This window comes from Microcebus murinus, chromosome 13, assembly GCF_040939455.1.
Source record: "Microcebus murinus isolate Inina chromosome 13, M.murinus_Inina_mat1.0, whole genome shotgun sequence".
Taxonomy (NCBI): Eukaryota; Metazoa; Chordata; class Mammalia; order Primates; family Cheirogaleidae; genus Microcebus; species Microcebus murinus.
In genome coordinates, this window is record NC_134116.1 from 18643352 (window position 1) to 18665786 (window position 22435).

At 45.2% G+C, this 22435-nt stretch overlaps 1 protein-coding gene across 5 annotated transcripts in view; it reads right to left on the reverse strand.

Annotated features, from left to right (window-relative positions):
- FARP1 (FERM, ARH/RhoGEF and pleckstrin domain protein 1) overlaps positions 1-22435 on the reverse strand; it is a 277566-nt gene that overhangs the window by 194989 nt on the left and 60142 nt on the right. For all 5 annotated transcript variants that reach the window (XM_076009332.1, XM_012756986.2, XM_012756988.3 and 2 more), the window contains exon 2: positions 19109-19302. In XM_076009332.1, the coding sequence (XP_075865447.1) occupies positions 19109-19279 (171 nt within the window). In that variant the 5' untranslated portion in view covers positions 19280-19302. The remainder of the gene's footprint in view (positions 1-19108; positions 19303-22435) is intronic.

Genomic DNA, 22435 nt, shown 5'->3' on the forward strand with positions numbered 1-22435 from the left:
AAAATTCTAACATCTGCAAGAGCCAGGCCCGTTCTACGTATTTCAAAAACGTCCTTGGCTGTTCACACATTTATTCTTCCACATGAGCTTAAAATCATTCTGCCTGGTTCCCCATCTGTACTGCCTCCCTCCATAAAAACACCATCGGAGGGGCATTAAATGTGTAAATTCCATGGGAAGGAACTAATATTTTATGATATTGTCTTCCCATTCGGCAGTAGGATGTGTTCCTCCACTAAGTCCTTTCATAAAATTTTATACTTTTCTTATCTCACACGTGCCTTCCTAGCTACATCTATTTCTAAGAATTTTTTACTCTTGGTCATGATTTTGAACTTTCTCCCCAAGTATCAAGTATTTTTAAAAGCTATTGATTTCTACATATCTGTTTTATGTCACCATTCCAAATTCCCTTAATTCTCTTTCCAAAGTATTTAAAAGATTTTGGGTTTTTTTTAGGTACATGATGATACCTAAAACAGAAATAATTTCTTCTCTTTCTTTCCTCCAGTCTTTCCCATCTCTTATTGCATTAAGTTAAAACCTTTAACATAATACTGAAAACTAGTGGTAATCGGTGGCAATCCTGTATTTGAAGAATTTTAATGCAAACGACTTTAGTATTACACCATTTAATTGAATATCTGCTGCTGGATTTTGGTAATTACTCTTCATCATATTTAAGTAATTTCCATCTATTCCTATTTTACTCCAATATTAAAAGCCATGGCTAAAAACAATTACAGACTTTTAAAACATCTAATGACGTTTTCTCTTTTACTTATTATTTTGAAAGCTTCCCTAATGTTGAATCATCCCTGCATTCGGGGAATAAGTCCCAGCCATGCTGTCTTTTTAAAAATCTACTTCTGGTTTTAGTTTATTAACATTTTACTTAGAACTGTTGTTTTCATATTTATTAGTAGAATTGACCTATACTTTCCTTTTCCATATTGCCTTTGTTATTTTTTGTGGTTACACTATATATTTTTAACAACATGGAAAATACCTGTTCTTTGAGGACTAGCTAGAAAACTATCTAGGCCTGGTGTTTTTAAACAGGTATATAATAGTACATTCATCCTAGAGAAATAAAAGGATCAGTTCGTTAAGAATTTACATACAAGGCTATTTGTATTGGCATGAAAACCTGGAAAGATCCTTAATGTCTGTAATGGGAAACTAATTGAATAAATTAGGATTATCTAAACTATGAGTTATTGCGTAGATATTTTGAAAATGAGTTAGAATGACATCTGTTGACCTGGAAAGTTGTCTACGATACGTTCTTAATGAAAAAGGGAAAAAACCCACATGTATGTGTATGTATGTTTCTGTGCCTATAGACAAAGGTGTAAGTTAATATATACCAAACTCTTACCATCCTCAGTCTAGGATGGAGTGGGAGATTGCTGTGGAAAGGGAGGTCTTTATACTCTAAGGAAAAAACATTTCCTTAATGGGGGGAAAAAAAGAATAATACAAAAATACACCAAACTCTTACAATAATAATCTCTGAATGATGGAACTATGGGAGGTTTCTCTTTCCTGTTTCTCTATATTTTCCAATTTTCTATATAATAAGGATGTTGCTTGCATTGTGTTTAAAGTTGAGGGCATTGCAGGATTACTTTTTTTTTTTTTTTAGTGTCTGGGGATAGTCAAGAGAGCAGCAGGATCATGCCATTCCACTGACTTTCCCATTCTAAGGCTCACAGATGGTGTGGCGGAGGGAAAGATGACATCCCTCTGGCTACAGCGGTTGGTCCTCGAGGGACTTGCTCTCATCCGTCTGGAGCCAAGTACCCAACTAAGAGCCCAGATGCTTCCTTCCCAGGGACTGTAACTCCCTCTAATGCCTCAGAGTGTCAGGCCATGTAGCTTCCTCTCTGGTTTCAAGACCGACAGTGGCTAAGAGGCCACTAACCTACTCCCTGCTGTCCTAAGGAATATGAATGGAAGTCCATTTTTCCTGGTCTGACAGTTTCCCAAAACCGAACTCCCCATCTAAGAGCAAGGAGCAAGAATGATCGAGAGGTGGGAAGAAATCACCGTGCCTCATTCAGAAGGCCTGCAGACTCAGCAAGCAGGGGCTCGCTGCCTTTAAAACCCAACTGACCTGCACGGGGTGTCCAACTGCAGGACCCAGCGGAGACGCTAATACTAAGTAAGACTTGATGGAAGCAAAGGAAAGCTTTGTAGATTAACAACTCGGTGGCAAATGTCAACTTTCTCCTGATTGGGGAAGACACCCTCAGAGTCGGAGGTAGAAATATGTATACACATCAAGAAAAGATGTGGGATGATAATTTTCTCCCAACTTTTCGATTGCTGACTTGCAGAGGAAACACATGAGAAGAGTCCTTGTGAATCTGCCAGTCTGAACCTCCCCGAGATAAGCAGGGCGGTCTACTGGAGAGGAAAATCCAAGTAATCTCTGAGATCTAAGCGCTGGCAGAAGCTACCAAATCAGTTAATACGGGCCATAAAAAGTCAGAATCCTGTGTCACCCCTTGGACCACAATTTTGAAGTATGAAAGGAAGTGAAAATACTCCTTAGGAATTCTAAACTTCCTAACTGAAATGAGTAGTGAGTGACTCCCCCCCAGAGCTTTTCAGTTTCTCTCCAGAGCATTCAAACTCCTTCACATACATAGAACCTCCCTCCAGTGTCTGTATCACATTTCAAAACAATCTCCTTATGGCCCTGACCCATGGAGGGCCATAAGAAACCCTGGAGGGTTTCAGCTAGGAAACCCTCCAGGCCTCTGCCCCATCCCTCCCGCCCTGGGGCTCACCTATCTGATGGGAGTATTTGGGGGAAGAAGCTGGGACTTCTAGGCTCGGCCCTTTCCCCTCTCGAACACACATTCTAGATGGTTCTCACCATGGGGGAGCCTGCAGTTGCCCAGTCTGTGTAGGTCAGGGCAGTTACCGCCCAGGTGGCCGGCATCAACGTCTAGCTCATGAGCAACAGGGCAGACGCTGGGACCAGCCATGGGTGCACTGCCTCTTTCTCAGGGGGTTCTGAACTCTGGAGAGGAAGAAGCCGTTATTTATTAGTACCACTCTCTCTTAAAGTTAAACAATACCTTTGTTTTAACAAAGAAAGCCTACAGAAAGTAAGATGGTCTGCCAACCCCGTCAACCATCCACCATGCCTCAGGAAAACCTAACCGTTGAGCTGGACAGTTAAACCCAGGCAACACGGCACGTGGTGAGCCACAAAACCTGCAGGCACTGGGCCCAGGAGCCCATTCAGAGGCCCTTGAACTTCTGGGCCTCCTAAGTGACAACAGACACCACGACAGGTCTTCACGGGGTCCCCACTTGATCTTCTGTCAACAGGGAAACCATCAGAGACTTTTTCCGGGAAAATCAGACAATACTTCTGAAAACATTATCCATTTCTCAATATAAAGTTTCAAAGCATGGCATTCTCGATACAGATGTACAGGCATACCTCAGACATACCGTGGGTTCGGTTCCAGGCCACCACAATAAAATGAATCACACTTAATTTTGGTCTCCCAGTGCACAGAAGAGTTATTAATATGTTTATGCTACAGTATAGTCTATTAAGTGTGCAAATAGCATTATGTCTTTTTAAAGCAATATATACCTTAATTTTAAAAAATAGTTTATCGCCAAAAAAATGCTGACACGAAGGTACAGAGTGAGCACATGCTGTTGGAAAAACAGAGCTGATAGGCTTGCTCAAGACAAGGTTGCCACAAACCTTCAATGTGTAAACAACACAGTATCTGTAAAGCGCAATAAACTGAAAAGCCATAAAACAAGGTAATCTGTACATATATGATCTTTACATGTATTACTGATTGGGCACATCAGTGTCCATGTATGAAATCTACCCTCCCAGCATGGAAATCTAAAAACCACTTCAGACAAAAATCTCTTCCTACACATCCTAGCAGTTCTCCTTCCAAATATCAATACCAGCAAAGGAAATCTGAAGTTACTGCATGCCACAATGCAGTTTAGGATAGGGAAGAGTTACGTGGTAAAATGAAACCACCAAGTGAAGGGAAAATAATACGCTTCTAAGATTCATTAGTTAAGCAAAAAACTGAGTGAAAGGGCAAATTTAGGAGGATACTGTATTCTCTATGAGGGAAAAAGAAACACTCCAGTCCCTTTATGAATCCGAACTCCACACAGGAGTGGATTACGGAACAGTGTCTAATGGGGACACGCACTCCCTGTGCACTGCTTCACTGCCCTGCTCTTCCCTGTGAAAGCCAGCAAGCTTGGCCAGGGTTTGATTTTTTTTGCCATCACCTCTCTATTCCTCCCGAGCCCCAGATCTTAAGAATTTATGTTCTGTGTCCTCTGTCCAAACACCCAGGCGGTATTTTGGGGTTGCCCTTGCCTCCCATGCTCACCATGGGGAACTCTCAACTGCTCCCTGTTAACCACATGGGTTGCTGACTAGCTGGAAGTAGTGTCTGTGTGCACCTTCCTTACCGAGCTTCTCCCTCTTGGAGACTCCTTCTACCCATCATGGCGCAGTGTTTCCCAAGGCAGAGAAAATGCAAAACACCCAATATGGATAATATGCTCTGATTTTGTAAAAAGATATTCTGCAAGGCAAATGGGGTGTTTGCCTGGCTCAGAGCATTCACATTCACACTGTTCACGGGGGAGCTGCCCCCCAGACCTCACAACAAGCCCACGTCTTTGTCGACATTAGCCTGAATCCTTTGCTATTGCTTACGATCCAGAGATTCTTAATAGAGAAAATATATAAAAGAAAATTAACACAAGGATATAACCCAAATCCTCAATGCCTTTGGTTTGGTTGAATAATGGGGGCTTTTTTTTTTTTTAAAGCATTTATGCATTTTTTCCAATTTTCTACAAAGAACATAGGTTGTGTTGGGGTAAGTACTAACAGACTCAAAGTTTTAAGGTTAATTTTTTTGAAAGACCAAATATGTTTCTCTGGTTTTCACTAAGCCCCATAATCTGTTCAAAGATGCCAAAACCTCTTATATTCAAGGTCATAATGTTAACAAGCAATTATTAGAATGAACTATTATGTCAGCCTCAATGACAATTTTTTTCAATGATGCCCAAATATGTCTCAGGGGGGAGGGAGGTGCCCAGTTCTCTAAAGCAAGTGAGACGCAGTGATTCATTTATCCCACGGCTCCTGGATATGCCCAGTGACCATCATGCTACCTGCCAGGAAATGTCACTATACCAACACAACTTGGATTTTAAACAACATTTGCTTTCTGAATAATTTTTAAAACACTCACTCACACACTAAAACTGTATATTCAGTCTACCTTTTCTTTTTCTCTCACTTCCCTAACCTGTAATAGCCAACACAGTAGAGATAAATGAGGCCTAGTAACTCAAGTGAGATACTGCAAGCTCTGCAGCAGTCTGCCAGGATTGCCAACATTTCCATTCTAGCTCTTGTTATATGTGGTGCTGTAACTCTCACCCTCTAAAAAAAAAAAAAAAAAAAATTGCTGAGATGTTACATGTCCTGTTGCTCCTACAACGATTAATAATATTTTACACTGCTATTCAGAAGACTCATGTTGTGAATAAACAGAATGGATTTCATAATGGGGACGTTTACCCAAATGCCACATTTTTATAGCAAAACTTTTAAATTTCTTGCAAATCATTTCTGGCTGCAAGTTTCCAAATGCTACAGCATAGCAGCATAAAACATTCTTAACTAGTTTCATCTTTACTGTTAGAAGAATCTTTGCAGAGGAGGAGGGAATGTGAGCAGAAGGATAAAGAACAGAAAATTTATCACTCGCAAGGAATTAATTAGAGTAAGGTCCAATTGATATGTCTTGGCAGCTCTCCGCTTGGAACGTCATATGTTACTCAGAAACAATATTTAATTGCAGGATGTGCATGCCAAGTGCAGTGGGGAGATGCTACTTGGCTTGCTTGCTCAGAGATAAGTTTCATGCAAATATTAAAAGATTTTTGGTTTCCAACATTATGAGAATCTTATTACTAAACTGGTCAATTTACACAGCAACTGCTAGGAAATAAAGAATGTCTAACACCTTTGGAAACTTTAGTATCATTTTTAAATTCTGCCTTTGCAAAATGTTCTCAATCATTGCACAGCATAAAAAACAGCAAATAATGAAACTAGAGTTAAGTGATTGGCTGAAGGTCCCACAAGTAGATCAATGGACAATAAAGGTCTATCAACCTCGTACTCTTGGTATGTGCAGGAAACATACCAGCAACTGTGGAGGTCACAAAGAATCCAGTCCCAGCCTTAAAGGAATTGAACATCTCTCTGGAAGGCAAGATCCATAAAATAACTAACAATGCACTGTATAAACAGGAAACACCAAATGACGCAGTGAATGCTAGTGAAACTTCAATTTTAAACCTAAATCAGTGGGGGCTACTTTAACTAGTTTCCAGAATACATTATTCCACGGTGTTGTTTTTTTTTTAATTGTGATTTTAAAAAACCCCACATAACATGGAATTTACCATTTTAATTATTTTTAAGCGTACTGTAATGCTAAGTATACTTGCACTGTTTATGAAACAGATTTCCAGAACTTTTTCATCTAGCCAAACTGAAACTCCATACCCATTAAACAACTCCTTATTTCCACCTCCTCCCAGCAACTACCATTCTACTTTCTGTTTCCATTTAGATACCTCATGTAAATAGAATCGTACAGTATTTCTCTTTTTGTAACTGGCTTATTTCTCTCAGTATGATGCTCTCAAGGTTCATCCACATTGTAGCATATGGCAGGATTTCCTTCCCTTTTAAGGCTGAAGAATATTGGTCTCTCACACAGATACGACATTTTGCTCGTCCATTCATCCAAGGGTGGACATTTGGGCTGCTTCTACCTCCTAGCTACTGTGAATTCTGCTGCTATGAATGTGAGTACGTAAATACCTCCTCGAGATCCCGCTTTTGATTCTTTTGAGCATACCCCCAGAGTAGGATTGCTGGAACATATGGAAACTCTGTTTCAATTTTTTGAAGAACTGTCGTTGCTGTCTTCCCCAGCAGCTGCGCCATGTCACATTCCCATCAACAGTGAACAAGCCTTGCAATTTCTCCACATCCTCACCAGCACTTGTTATTTTCGGGTTTTGCTGTTGTTTTCAATAGTAGCCATCCTACTGGGTGCGAGGTGATATCTCATTGTGATTTTGATTTGTGTTTCTCAAATGATGAGTGATGCTCCCAGACATAACTCCTTGCAGACTGAGTGAATGCTGGGAGAGCAGTGAAGACATTTTTTTAACCTGGACTACATCAAAAGAAGAGAGGTTTTCCAGAATCAGAACGAATGTTAGAAATGTAACAGGACTGATTTGGAGGTACTACACAGTGATTTTCAAGTTAGCGCTCTCCCAGTACTTATTCACTGAAAAATGGTGAACGAAGAGCGGTGATGAAGTAAAATAACTCAAAATCAGCTCGCTTCAACAGTTCACTTGATTAGCACAGCTGAGATTTCTCATCTCGTATGGCCACCCATACTTCAGTTCTAATGTCAAGTATGCATACATATGATTTAAGAGTTCTGGTCTCCTCCACTTACTGGGAAAATGTCCCAGCCTACAATGTGTGCCAAAGGAACAACAGCAGAAAATGGGGTAAATGAGTTACACAGCTAAAAGTCACAGTAGTAAATGGTCCAACCATTTTTCAAATGATGTTTCATAACAAACAAGCAAACAATGGAAGTTGTTACATATCTGAGTTGAACTCTACCTTCCCTCCCAAGAAAAGATGAAGTCCTAACCCCCTCGTACCTGTGACTGTGACCTTATTTGGAAGTACGGTTTTGCAGATGACCAAGTTAAGATGAGGTCATTAAGGGTGGCTTCAATATGACCACGTCCTTGTGAAAATGGGAAATTTGGAGACAGACGTGCAGCAAGAAAGGCACGTGAAGATGAAGGCAGAGACTGCCCGCAAAGCACCAGCAGCTGGGGGAGAAGCCCGGAATAGATTCTTCCTTGTGATCCTTCGAAGGAACCAACCCCACTGACACTCTGAACTCAGACTGCTTGTCTGGATACATTTCTCCCATCCAAGTACTAACCAGGCCCGACCCTGCTTAGCTTCCAAGATCAGATGAGATTGGGTAGGTTCAGGGCGCTATGGCCATAGACGATACCTTTCTATTCTTTAAGCCACCCTGAAAGTTTTGGTGCTTTGTGGTTTGCGGTATTGCGTTTCAGCAGCCCTAGCAAACTAATACATTGGCATTCCAAACGTCAGACTAAGTCACCAAGTGGCGATTACTCAGGAAAAATGGACTACAACTAAAGCATGCCCCCAGTGCCATAGCAGAAAGTGCCGCGTTGCCAGCAGAGACTTACAAACATCCCTGACAGGCTCCAGGGTTCCCGCGGGTACAGAACACAGAGAAAAGGCGCTTGTTTTCATCTGGTACCTTGTGTCCCACCAAACAACGACCAAAAAAACGAAACCAACTCTGCAGGCCCCTGCGTCCAGCGTTTTAGAAGCCAGACGAGAGGGCAAAAAAATAAGTCTGGACGCTGAGCAACTCGACTTGTACTCACATAAAGACTCTCTCTAAAGGGCCCCAGTTGGCAGGACGCCGAAGGGCTGCTGGCAGTGTCTCGGTTTCTGCTGAACTAGTTTTCTGGAGAAAAGTAGAACTTTATTTTCCAAGATGGCCATGTACCCTTCAGGAGTTTCAAAAGAGACTCGAGGCAGCAGAGGACACTAGCAGAAAAATCCGCCTTAGAGAAATGGCCCTTAAGATGGAAAGGAAGAGTAGGAAGAGAAATTGTCAGCAAGCGCTCATGCAGTGCTGACTGAGGGTCCTCCTAGTTCAAGGTGAAGAACGGGCGAGAGCATAAACCACAGGACTTGATCGCTGCGGTGGCTGAGTCCACGCAGATTAACCACGTGGTCGACAAACAGGAAGTCTGGTCATCGCTGTGAAACCTACCTGGATGCAACGGGCTGGGAGATACGACTAAAATCAAGTTAACAAAAGGAAGAGTCATTCTCAGCACTGTATTACAAAACCAGACGTCCCATCTAACAGCACTAATAAAATACGTCATCTTCCAGAATTTCTGTCCCTACAAAAATAATTAAATCAAGTTAAGGGATGATAAAATGGTTAGCCTCTGGGTTTTACTTCAACTCTTATATCCAATGTATGCTATAATTACTACATAAAACCTGTCCTTTTCTTTTCCTTCATCACTTGGATGAAGATCGTCCACTAAGATCGTCCACAAACTGACTTAAGAGAGCACATCAGTGAATCCCAGGATTCGTGTGTGGATAAAAGGTATTCTTGCCGGTGCCTGGCATGTGAAGCCACATCCTGCAGGTGCAGGGAGTAAAGGCAGAAGGGTTCAGCGGGTGTCAGGAGGAGCCCTTGGTCTTCAGGGATGGAACGACGCAGAGGCAGAGAAAGAGAGGCTTGGGGTCGGCTGGGCAGGAGTGGAGGAACCCACGGTGAGGCAGAAGTCTGGGCCATCAGTGACCAGACTGGAAGTCCTGGCTGTTCCCACACTGTCCCTTGCAGGCAGACCCCCCAAGCCCTGCCCTGACCGCTGACTTCGGCTCCCTTGCTTGTGGGCCTTGGCGGGGGTCAGTGGGTGGGTGTCCCTGGCAGGGGACAGGTAGGCAGACAGGGAGGGGCTGAGCAATGCAGCACCCACCTCTCCAGGACCGTGGGACAGGAACTGCCTGCTGGTTAAGCCACCCCATCTGCAGTACTTTCTTAGTTAGGAAACTAACTCAGCTTTGCACCAGGAACAAAGGCACGGCTGTGGTCCTTAACCACAACTGCACGAATGCTCTCTGGTTGCTTTCCAGTGCTGTGGACGTGCAGTCTTACTATGTCTAGATCAAAGGCAACGGCGCACCAGAGTTCTGTTTGCCGACATAAATATACACTGACACACGGCCACTGCGAGAGGGTGTGACAGCCAGATGCACTTTACAGTTCACGTCGTATGTAAATAACATCAAAACTAAGTGACACGCTATGGAAAGCAAATGCCCTGCTCCTTTCCAGCGCTTCTGAACAGAATCCTTTGAAGATGCTGGTTCTACATGCTTTCCCAGCTCGGTCCTCACCTAGGCCTGGCACGCCGAACACGGCAGCTTCTGGGGTGACGAGGAAATTGGAATGCGAAGAGTAAACATGCTTTGCCTGACATAAATTGAAACCGAGCGATCAACTTCCACTTGTTATCTGTAGTTTGTACCATTTACATAATCACCATGAACCTTGGAAGTTAATTTCCACAGCCACAGACTCTTCTTTGTGATTAAAAATAAAGAATGCCTTTTATTAGCAGTATTAGCAATAATCCTTACATGTCAACTAAAGGCAGACGTTGTTTCTAGTAAAACATTTGCTGTAGAAAGGCCTGTGCCAGTTGACTTCCTAGTCCTCGGTGACAGCACAGAGCCACCCAGGATGGAAACCTAAGGACCATCTACATTCCCCCACTGCCTGGGTGCTCCCTGCCCCGTGTCCCATCAGCTGCCAAGCCCTGTCAATTCTACCTGCTAGATATCTCTTGTATCTGTCAGTTCCCTGACATGCCGTCTGCAGGGATCAGGCCCTTTATCAGTCACCACCAGGTCTAGGTGACATTGCCAAGGCCTCTGGTCACTGGGCTTTCCTCCTGCAGACTCAGTCCTGTTCAATCCATCCTTCCCACTTAAGAGCACCTTCCGCTGGCACATGGGACAGGTACGGCATAACTGATGTGCTGTATTACCTTAACAGCTCCTTATGGTCGGGACCATCTAGCAGAACAGGCAAAACACAGGCTTAGGTATCGTGTGGTCCTGGGTTGGGGACCCGGCTCCTTCTCCCCAGCTATCTGACCCACACCAAGTCACCCCCGTAAGCCTAACCAGCATTATTAGCAATCGCTAATGACCAATAAGTGAGATGATGTATGCAGAGATTTGGTACAATGTCTGGCACAAAGCAAGGGGTTTTTAAAAGGCTAGTTATTATTTTTATTCATTTTCTTATCACCAGCAGCACCTTGCCTCCCGTGTTGATAAACGTTTGTGGAACTCATATCGTGTTTCTAAGATCACATTCCACAAAATAAAACCAGAGCCACAGAATTCCACTGTGCGCAGCATCTGGTCCAACTTCCTGTTTGTATAAATGAGGAAACAGAAATCTACAAGGCCCTCTCTCAAAATTACAACGTACTAAAGTCTCTGAGAATTGCTTTTTTTATGTGATCGTTCCATCTACAGAAGAGAAATCCCAAACCGATTCTCTTTCCTATCAGTTAAAACCATTATGCCCAACTCTAATGCTCAAAGTGATGGAAGACAACAAATAATTGAATGTTAGAACACAGCAGACAATTTCTTAAAAATCAGTCCAATTTGTATGCGCAATGTTTTCATATTTACAGTCAGGCTCAGCAGCATCTGGCCAGCTGATCACTCCCTTCCAGTGAATCCACAGCGCCTACGATGCGGGACCTGCCCCAGAAGGCCTTGAAATCCCATGTCCGCCTTGAGATCATTCATCCAGTCTACGCTGGAGGAATGCACAGTTCTCCTAGGAACATCTCGACTCCGAAAACAGAGAGGTTTTGAGACTACGGAAATAGGGAAGACCAAGAAATCAGCAAAGCAAAGAATGCATGTAAAACTTCTGGGCTAAAAGAACAGCCCCCCTCAATTTTAAAGCTGATCGAACTGAAGCTCAGGGCAGCTGCAGGTGAGTCCACAAAAAGGCAGTAGTAAGTGCACTCGGCAGAAATGGAGGCTTCACGGCAATGGTCCAAGTGGCACTTGACTCGCACAGGCCTTCCGAAAGCCACCTGGCATGCAGCTCTAGTGTAGGTAATGATTCGCCCTCCAAAGAAAGCTCTAATCTGATGTGAGACGACACAGAAAGCTGCGGAAAAAGAGAAAAGAATGACTCCACCTGACACGAGTACACTATTTTTGTTCTGAAGTGCTTTCATGTGCTTTCTTTTTGCCAAATGATCTACCCAATAGCTCTACAATGAAAGCAGGGCCTCAACTCTACTAAAGAACAAGAAGGAAACTAAAGCTGAGAATGAAAGGAAGGAAAAAGACCAACTTTTATGAGAACCTAATATGTATACTCTGCGCTTTTGGGGGCGGGGGTTGTTTGTCCGTCTACAGAAGATATTTCATTTGAGCTTCACCTGGGCCTCATGAAGTAGGTATCTCCATGCACAGAGATGAGGAACAGACTTGTCTAGAGCCATATAGCTCGGACACCAGGAAGCCGGAACCCAAGGCCCTGCATTTTCTCCTTTAACCACTGTTTCTTTATAATTAAGAAAATTTATTGTTTCCATTTAAAAGAGAGAGAGAGAAAAAAAAAGCAGCTTCTCAAACTTTCTATGCTTTCTCAGAATACAGCCCATTTTAATGTCAGACACAGACATTCTCAATTACAGTTTATTCTTTCTATTTATTAGGTTCTACTGAGTGATTCTTTTTTTCAGGGGAAAAAATAGCAAACAGCTGTGAAGGAATGACTGCAATCATTTCAGAGTTACAGGACTGACTTTGATCACGCGAGTCTTAACGAAAGTTGAAAGGGCACACCCAAACATTTCAGGCCAACCTTTAAATTCTACTCTGTGCTTCTAAAGAGCTAGAGAAAGGGAGGCTGACAGTATTTTAGCTGAAATTATTTATGGAATAAAAAGTTTTTAATCTATTAAAATAGCCTTTAAATTTAATCTCACGAGGCTAGACCCAGACAGGCACCATTTATCATTCAAAGTTAAATACAACACAGAAATGACCCTGCAAAAGCAAAGTGCACGAAAATACTATTTCAGAAACTTTGCAAACGAAAGAAGCCAAAGGCAATAGTGATAAGGAGAAAGAGGCGTTGACTTATTTTTAAAAAGCTGAGTGAACCGGTGAAATTCCCTCCCTCACTCCGGTTCAGGGTACAAGGGCTGCAGAGGCAGCCAGCGCAGCTCCCGGGCACACAGGCCTCCCTGCCAGTCCTAAAACGCCAATTAAGTTTTATTGCAGTCTGTGCGCCTCCACCACGTCTCCCTCTTGCGCAAAAGTAGAAAATAAAGTAGCCTTGGAATCCACACAACCTTCTTCCATTATCGCTGCAATCAGATCGGCCCAACCCCACTGCCAGAAACTGCAATTCCAGCAGAGTCAGAAGTGCAACACTTATGAAAAAGGAAGGTATCTTCCCCCCAAGACCTTCAGTTAAATGCATACGTCACCTCTTTGTGGGGTGGGGAAAGACTTTAGCATGTACCAAAAAGGCCACATTCCCTAAGAGAAAGAGAAATAAAAAAGGGGAAACAGGATTCATTAAAAATAAAAAAGACAAAGCCGGTGAAAACGAGTATGCTTTTCTTGAAGACACAGTTGCTAAGAGCGAGGGCAAGCCCAGCTCGGTGCCCTCCGACTCGGCTTCTCCTGCCTCAACTGCAGGGACGCAAACAGGAGGTGATGGAGCTTTCTGAAAAGACAAAACTTCTGCTCCGGCCCTTTTTCTGAGATCCAGCTTATTGTGAAGACAGCTTTAAAATTCTACAACCGGTGGAGCCCTTTGCTTGAACCAGAGCTCTCAGAAGAACAAGCCTCGATTGATATCAACCCGGGTTTCAGTGAAAATTACAAAAATGAAGGCACTGTTTCATTTCAAAAGGTAATCAGATGAAATCAATGGTTAGTCATTTAAACACTGACTTCAGAACACTCCTAATTAGGTCTCCAAGACAGCACAAGCAATTCTGATGGCAGAAGAAAAACCAAAAAACCTCTGTGGTCTCTTTTCTTATGACATGCAAAGGAATCACCGTTGTTAAAAGTTGTAGAGGTCTTATTGCAACAAACTTTTTTTGTGTTACAGAGAAAATACTTGATTTCCTTCAGTCCCCCATCTCCCATTGTCCCATGTGTGGAGTTCAGTGAGCTTTATGGAAGTGACCACCCCAAACACACAAGGTCAAACACGACATTCCCTGCTGCCCCGTGAGTGGCATATCCTATGACAACCTGGGCATGCCTGTACATGCTCATTTCTCATTTTTCCTTAGCACTTAGTAGGTACACAGGACCTACCATGGCTGATTAGGCTCTGGGGCTTTTTGGGTTTGTTCAGAGATCAAAAATCCCTTTCCTCAAAGCATTTACCATCTGTCTAGATAGTCATAACAAGTTCATTCATCAACAAGAATGCCAAACACAGGGTCCCAACTTCCAAAAAGCGAAAGGGGGGAAAAAGCCTTTAATATTGTCTAGCCCAAGTGCCTCATTTTGCAGATAAGGAAACTGAGTCTCAGCTCCAGGAACTAATTAGTGAGAGAGGCAAGATTAGAGACCATGATTCAAAGTCTAATGAGAGTAAGATAACAAGCTCTGTAAGGAGAGAAAGCTGGCCTGGAGCAAGGGTGGGGAGAGGCCTGGCAGTTGGTGGGAGTTTGTTAGGGGAGCGGTGGGGGCAGGTGTTCAGAAAGGGGCAGGGACAAGGGGCACAGAGGTGAGGACGTGGTGAGGGGTGGGGGCCAGCCAGCTGAAATGCGGGTCTGCTACTTGGGAACTGGAGGAGGGCAGTCTGGACACCCCCCGAGGGGTGAGACGGTGGAAGCCCACCCACCTCGCAGGGCAGGGTTAACACTGTGCAAAGCGAGGAAGAAGTGACTCTAAAGCTCTGCCCGTGGATCCCTTCACCTGTAATGCTGGGACAGGTGACAGCACCAAGCACATCTCATAACCCTTGTGAGAGCTAAGTGACCGAGCACAAGCGTGGCTGGTGGTTACACACGCACACACTGCTCGGTGTAACAGGGATCCTCAAACTTTTTAAACAGGGGGCCAGTTCACTGTCCCTTAGACCGCTGGAGGGCCGGACTATAGTTTAAAAAAAAATTATGAACAAATTCCTATGCACACTGCACACATCTTATTTTGAAGTAAAAAACCAAACAGGCAAAAACACCTGCATGTGACTGTGTTTAAAGCCACGGGCTGTAGTGTGAGGACGCCTGGTGTAGGATATGACAACAGAAGCAAAAAGAGGCCATGTCCCCACAAGGAGCTCCCACTCTACCTGCAGAAGGCCAAAACGAAGCAGGAAGACAAATAAGAAAATTTGCGGGCAAGACACGCTAACGCAGAAGACAAAACGTGGTTGAGAATAACCCTAGAATCCGCCCAAGCCCCCAGCAGTGAGCAGCGGACCCTCCACCAAGGCTCACTGCGCTCTCCCAGGCCCCTGGGGCCTGGGAATCCACACTTTCTCCTCCAGCAAAGGATAAAGCCTTGGGAGCTATAGAAGCTTCAGAGTAATGCAGTGACAAGGCACCAACGCAGGACAGCCACATGAACTATTTCCTGTGATGACTCTCTTTGAGCTTGAGCTCCCTCCACTCCCGAGAGGGCCTCTGGCTTCTGCCATCGTCCACGCACCAGCAACTGGCCACTCCTGATGACCCTTCTACAGACACTAGGTGTCCTCTTGTCACCTGTGAGCACCTTCCCCAAGCGTTTTCACCAGGGCTGCTCCAAAGCAGCAAAAAATGGCTGTTTCACTTCCCCTGCTCTTCTTATAGTGACACTGATGAAATTGCAGGAACCGAACGAACACCTGGGGAAGGAACCATCTGCTTCGTCCCACGAGGTGGGTAGGAGCAGTGCTGTTCACCGGCAAGGTCATGAGGACGGGACACACACAACCTTCCCAGGGGCCTTTAGGGCAGAAGGCCCTGGTGGCTGGAGGGAGGGGGGTGTCATTAACCCTTGCCGGGAATCACTCTGTTTCACAAGAGAGTGGTTCTCTGGTTGGAAGACAAAGCTGCACATATCATAAACCACAGGGCGAGGCTTATCTGCACAGCGTTTTCCACATAAAGATGATAAAGCGTCACGCAAGAAGTCACTATAAATGTTTTTGAACTTTCCGCTCTGCAGAGGAAATACCTAAAAAAGGACTACCCAAGTTCAACAGCAAAGGTGGCTGTGGAACTAGCTATGGCCTGGAAAGACTGTGGAGCTCAGTGCCAAGGCCCTTCAAAAGGTTAACCTCTTCAATAGCGATGTTTCAAAGTCTATAAATAACGACAGGCAAGTGTGGAGAGCATGCTTTGGTTCTCTGTGCAGTGACACAAGTCACAGGATTTGCATGTAAAATGACTACTTTGCCCGCCTCCATATTTTAAAACAAAAGCAATAAGAAAAGGCCCAGGAAATCCAATACCCAGGGAAAGACACGGACGGACGTCCCCAAAGGAAACTGCAGGGACGTCTGGCCACGTGCCCTGCTCCTGTGTGTGGCGAATACAGCCGAGCAGTAAGAACTCATTCACTGGGGACGCCCGTCAAAGGAGGACCACGTGGGGGTGAGGAGGACACAGCCAGGGCCGGACAACGACCTTGATAAAATTCTCAGCAAAAAGTTTTGGAGCAGAGTTTTAAAGCAATTACAGAGAGCTGGGTCTCTCTGCAATCCTGCAGTCAGTCACTTTCCTGCGATCACCGAGGAATGAGTCACCAAGGCCGGCCCTGACGCCTTCCAGCTGCGAGGTGGCCTGGCTGTGGCTGTTCTTACACAACATAAGGTAGCAATTTAGAATCAGCGCCATCAGTAAAAACGCTGATACCTGCCTTTCTTACAGCCAATTAAGGAATACATCTGTTGCCCAGGGGTTGAAAAGGAACATTCTGATCAAACTAGAAAAATAAAAATAAAGCAAGAATGGATGAGGCATGAGCAAACTAACAGTGGCATTAATTCTACCTGTAAAATGAACTCGCTCTAACATTCAGTCAGTAAACATTTAATTAGCGCCTACTAGATATATGCCGGCACTGTGCTAGACACTAGGGATACAGAGATAACAGGCAGGACCCCTGCCCTGAGACGCCGGCAATGCAGTGCAAATGCCCGTTGATACTATTAATTACGTATATTAAGCTCTTAGCATGTGCCAAGAATTGTTCCAAACACTTTATTTGTATCAACTCTTTTTTATTCTTATATAGTATAAGGTAGGGTGGATTATTAGCCTCATTTTATAGAGGAGAAAACAGATACAGAGAGATTAAATCATTTGTCCAAGCTCAACAACCATCAGTAGGAGAAGCTGAATTTGAACCCAGGCAGGACAGCTCCACCCTGGTAGGTATAGAGTAAAGAGGTCTGCAAGAAGGAAGAAAAAAAAACCCAGCCACCACTGCCTGAGGAAGTAGGCATCTCGGTAAAACTGAGAGGGCTTTGGAGGATGCGTAGAAGTTTACTGGAAAGAATTAAGAAAGGTTCCTTCCAGACAAAAGGGTTACAAATGCAAAGCATGGGCACCAGGAATTACTAAGAAAAATAATTTTAAAAGATGAAAACACACTTGTATTACTACTTCTTAGGCAGGAAGTTCTTCCATAGTTCCTGGTTAAATAGTAGCTAGGAATGGAGTTGTGATATTGTCTGGTGTCAGGAAACTGAAATACTGCAGTTGAATGCAACACAATGATCCCCGGAGTTATTAACACATGCTCCAGCTCCTCAGTCCAAGTGGTTATGGGAACACCATTTAACAGAATGTGTTGCTAGAGACTTGGGCTCAGAAGTCCTTAACAGCACCAAATAGGAACCGCTGAAACTAAATACCTTGCTGAACCAGTCTGGTGACAAAGAGAAAAAACTGGGGAGGGGAAGGGGGGGCCACATGTTCCTGAAGGCCTGATTCCAACAGGATGTCAGGTGCTCTCCTCAACATATCCTACAATCTTAGATTAGCAATGGCTTTGTTCAGCAAAATACGAAGATGTTCCCAAGTCCTTGAAAGATATGAACCCCACAACAAGAAAACGGGAAAGACTAAAAGGTTGTTTGCAAGGTGCGATAAATCGGTGGTTTTAAACATAGCTATTTTGAGTTTATCTTTCCGAGACACTTAATGTTAATTCTCACTCTCTGAACGCTATTCCTCGAAATAAATATAATTTACTGAATCATATCCCATAAATAATTAAATGAAGGGTCCCCGACGCTAATGCCCACTATTAAATTTCAGTCATTCTAGCCAGCAGATAGACAGACAGATAGCCTCCACTTTAAAAACAGGTGTGTGTTCCCAAAGTCCGGTTTGTGAGTTGGCCGCTTGGGATTCAAGAGTTGTTTTCTTCCCCCACAAACAATATTAGATGCGATGTCTGGTCACAATATTAGATGTGATGTCCCAAAAACCTAGATCCGCGGTGTGCTAAGCGTTCTCTGGACCCGACGCAACGTGAAGGGAAATGCACTCGGAGCTCTAGCAAGCCCCACGTGCACGGCTTCCTCTCTTGCTTGGGAACAAGACATGCTCCAGCTGCACCTAACAGGTGGTGGCTCCTCAGCCTCCAGCAGGGGCTATTTGAGGAGGGAGCTGTGGAGAGGCGGGGGCAGGGGGGCTCCAACTGGAGAGAGGGGCCAGGGCTGCTGGCGCCTCCTCCGCCTGGCTCCCGGCCACCACGCCGTCCCTTCCTGGCCCCTGGCACAGCGGCCTCTTCGTGTCTAGGGCTGCCACACCATGGGCTTGGGTCCAGGCTTGTCTACACCCCCACACCCCACCCTCTGAGGCCCCAATCACAGTCTCTTCTGATTTCCAGCCGTGAAAACACACATGTGGCTCTTTGATGATTTTCTCAGGACTTTTCTTACTGGCAACCTGGACGTAAGTGGGACACACACACACCAGTGTGAGAGAGGACTCGCCTGTGATAAGCAGATTAAACTGGGATCCACCCACAAAACCACTCTCCCCTCCAATTAAAAGTCTGTATGTTACATACGTAACATATACATATGCAAGTACGTTATATATGTAGTTGCACATATGAAAGTCATGGTAAAATTCAAGTGGCCAGGCCACTGACAGCGCTCGATGGGCAGTTCACACGCTAATCTAAAAAGCAGAGAGCTCAGAACCCGAATGGGCCCGGGGGGCTGCTGGGCGTGGGGAGGGAGGTGCCGACACGCAGGCCCTCCAGCTGTGTCTTGTCGCTGAGCTCAGGAATGAGACGACTCCCCCCATGCCAAAGGCGGCCCGCACACTTGGGCTCACAGGTACACCCCCAACTTACTGGAACTTCAAACGCCTCCTGGGTGTCATCCAGCATCTGGATTTTGATGGACATGAGTTTCCCTGAAGGGGTCGGGGGCGGCTTCTGTCCACGCTCCAAGGTACTGATCCCCGAATTCTCTGGGGCCCCCAGGCGGGACCCTGGGGTCGGCCTCTGCTCTATTTCTCCCATGATGAAAGTCGCGTACAGAGTATCTGCAGGAAGCAGTGAGAAAGAGAAACACATCAGAAGAGGAGTTTCGTATAAACCACTTAGGCGGTTCACCATCTTCCCCCCTTGATTCGGGAGTTCCCCTGAGCCACGGCAGGGCAGGGGAGCACTCTGTCCCCTGCACGGCAATCACGCATGGCGAGGCTTCGGTTCACTCACTTACAATGTCACCTTTAGGCACTCAAGGCATGGAAATATTTTTACATATTTTGTTGCTTTTGCATATTTTGTTGCTTTTCCATATTTTTGCATACTGTTGCGTACTTTATTCTTTTCTGGTTTTACAGTCAGCTCTTAATTATTCAGCGTCTACAATGAGCTATGCTGCCCCTTTCACACACTAGTCTGGTGGGAAGATGATAAACAGTGCCTCAGCCATGTCATTAGCATCCATTAATTACCTTTTATGGACACGGTAACAGACGAGTAACGTGGGTATTATAAAGATAAACAGGCAAAGCACACACCGCGGTGCCCGAGCTTATAATCTGGGTGAGGACATAAACGCACATTCACTACAGAAACAGGCAGCACAAGGCAGGCTCTTTTTTCTCAATTTCTACTGCTTGGTTCTATTACGATAACCTCCTAAAATTCATTTCTTTCCTGCCACCCACCCTTCCAACTGTTCCCGCTTTCCCAAAAAGCCACTCTACATCCTGCATTTAGTGTAGACAAAGTTATTTTCCTAAAAACACAAAATTTTCCTCTTTTCCTCCCCAAATTGTCCACACCTCTCCCTCCCCTAGCCCTGCCTCTGTCTGGCTCCAGGTCTTCAGAGGGCTGAATGCTGTGCCCACTTTCTCCACCTAGAAACTTCCATTGCTTTAAAACTCAGTTCGAATGTCATGTTCCGACAGCTGGGGCAGAGTACATGTGCCGACGTCCCATCTGTGCTCAGGAATGTGTCAGAGCCCACGTGTGTTTCCTGCCTACCTGCCCCAAAGGCAGCACGATCACCCAAGAGCAGAAACCAAACTTGAATGATCTTTGCGTCTCAACCCCTCCCTAGGCACGGTGCCCGGCATGGAGTGGCGTTCAATGCTGGCTGCTAACGACTGGACCACTTGGCTGGTACATTTACACATGGCTGCATGTTAAGTGTCCGAAGAGCACAAAGGAATGAGATTTCCACATGAGATGAAGTGGTTAAAGCAGGAGGAGGCTTCCACCCTGGAGGAGGTGGGAACAGAACTCCATTCGGTCTCAAACATTCGATGACTTGGAAGGAGACGGGAGACACACAAGGAAAAGGCGTACCAGGGAATCGGAACAGCATCGCCAGTGTTACGGGACAGAAATAAGAGAGCATGTGGGAAGGAGAGGGAGAATTAGTGCCGAAGAGTTAAAGACATATTTGGAAACAGTCTGAAATCAGATAATAGAGGACTTCAAATGCCTGGCTAAGAAACATGGTCTTTACCCTCCAGGCGGCAGGGAGCCACTGGGATTAGAATAAAGGCACAACAAAAAAATTACAGAAAGATGAACCTGAAGATGGTATAAATTATGGAAAAAAAGAGATGGGAGGGTGGTGGCTGGGGTATCCAGTTACAAAGCGACCACAACAACACACACTTGAGGTGACAACGTGCATAGCTGCAATGGAAGCTATCCAATCAAAAGGCGGTGCTGTGACACCCAACTTGCTGGAAAAATTAACTCAGTGCTGTTGTATGGTTAGCAAGAGAGGGGACAGAAGGCCAACAATGATCAGAAAGATTTGAATTGGGGCAGAAGGGAAGAGGCAGGAGGGGACGGTGTGAGAGTTGGCTTTGGGACACTGTTTGGGGTTATAAAGGGACATCCCACAGGCTGTCAGGGAGGGGGGGCTGGATCTGGGCTATGGCTCAGGGTCCAGCTCACCGCACCAGCGAAAGCCAAGAGGATGAATGTGCAACCAATAGAGCAAAAAGAACCGCCATGCCCAGTCACGAGGGTCACTGGAGAAAGAGGATGGGAAAGTGGAACAGGAAGACAGACCCGGGGGAGGGGGGGGGCACTCACTGACAAAGATGCCACAGAAAGGGGCCACGGAAAGGGGCCACGGAGCCACCTGTGGTGCAAGTGGCGGAGCTGAGTGCTGCATCTCACTCACCTCTGAAAACAAGTCACCTTCCAGCTCTTCCCTTCAGGAAAACCCATCAGGTTGTAAATCTCATTTTGTAGGGTTTTCTTGCCCAACTCGTTCTCTTCCTTCTCCTGAAGAGTCAGGTCCCCACAAGTTTCCCAACAAATTCCTCACTCTCCTCTCAGTGAAACCTCAAAGGTTCTCACCATAGACACGAGGGCTGGCCCTGAAGTTTGCAGATCAGAAACTATGGGGTCACATCAATGACCTGGCTCGGTGACTCAATCACCAGAACCTAAAAAGACATGTCCTTCAATCACACAGAGAAAGGTCCGGATCACTGTCCAGGACATGCCTACTTATTTCTCCCACTCTCACCTTCCCTGAGGACTTTCCACCCCAGCCTTTTAAACATCATCTTTTATTCCTTCCATAATCCTTTATGACTGGGCTTCTATGACAAGGCAATCCTGGTTTCAGACCAGCCTTTCTGAGAACTGCTCCTCCTTTTTTGAATGCCCGATTTCACAGGTCTATTACACAAATGCCCTTCTCATTTCTGCCCCAAATAAGCTTTCTCACCAGAGTAGAAAAGAGATCATCAATACTGGTTCAATGCATCCAATGTGGGTGGTGACATATTCATTATGCAGTCAGTTGTGTTCAAAATAATCTTCATAAGGCAGGCAAAATTACTTCCATATACATTTTCTATTTATTGTCCCATGGTTAAAAATAAATGCAACCCCCAGAGAAAACTATGCCATCAGTCAAGTTCGCCCCGTTCCCAGACTCCTCTGTGCACCTCTCCCTACTTTGGTGCAAACCCTCCCTGCCCTCACTCAGGATGGACAGGCCGTGCGCTTGGTCATTCTGGTCATTCGTGCTGGGCTTTGGCTCAGCCTCCTACCTCTGAGTCAAGGAGGAGTGGCCTGGGTGTGGCTCTAGTGCCCACCCAGGGAGCTCATGGCAGGAAGCAAGGGGCCTATTCCCCATGTCACCCTAGCTCAAAGGTGCCAGGTCCCTCCCCACAAATACATTTTCTC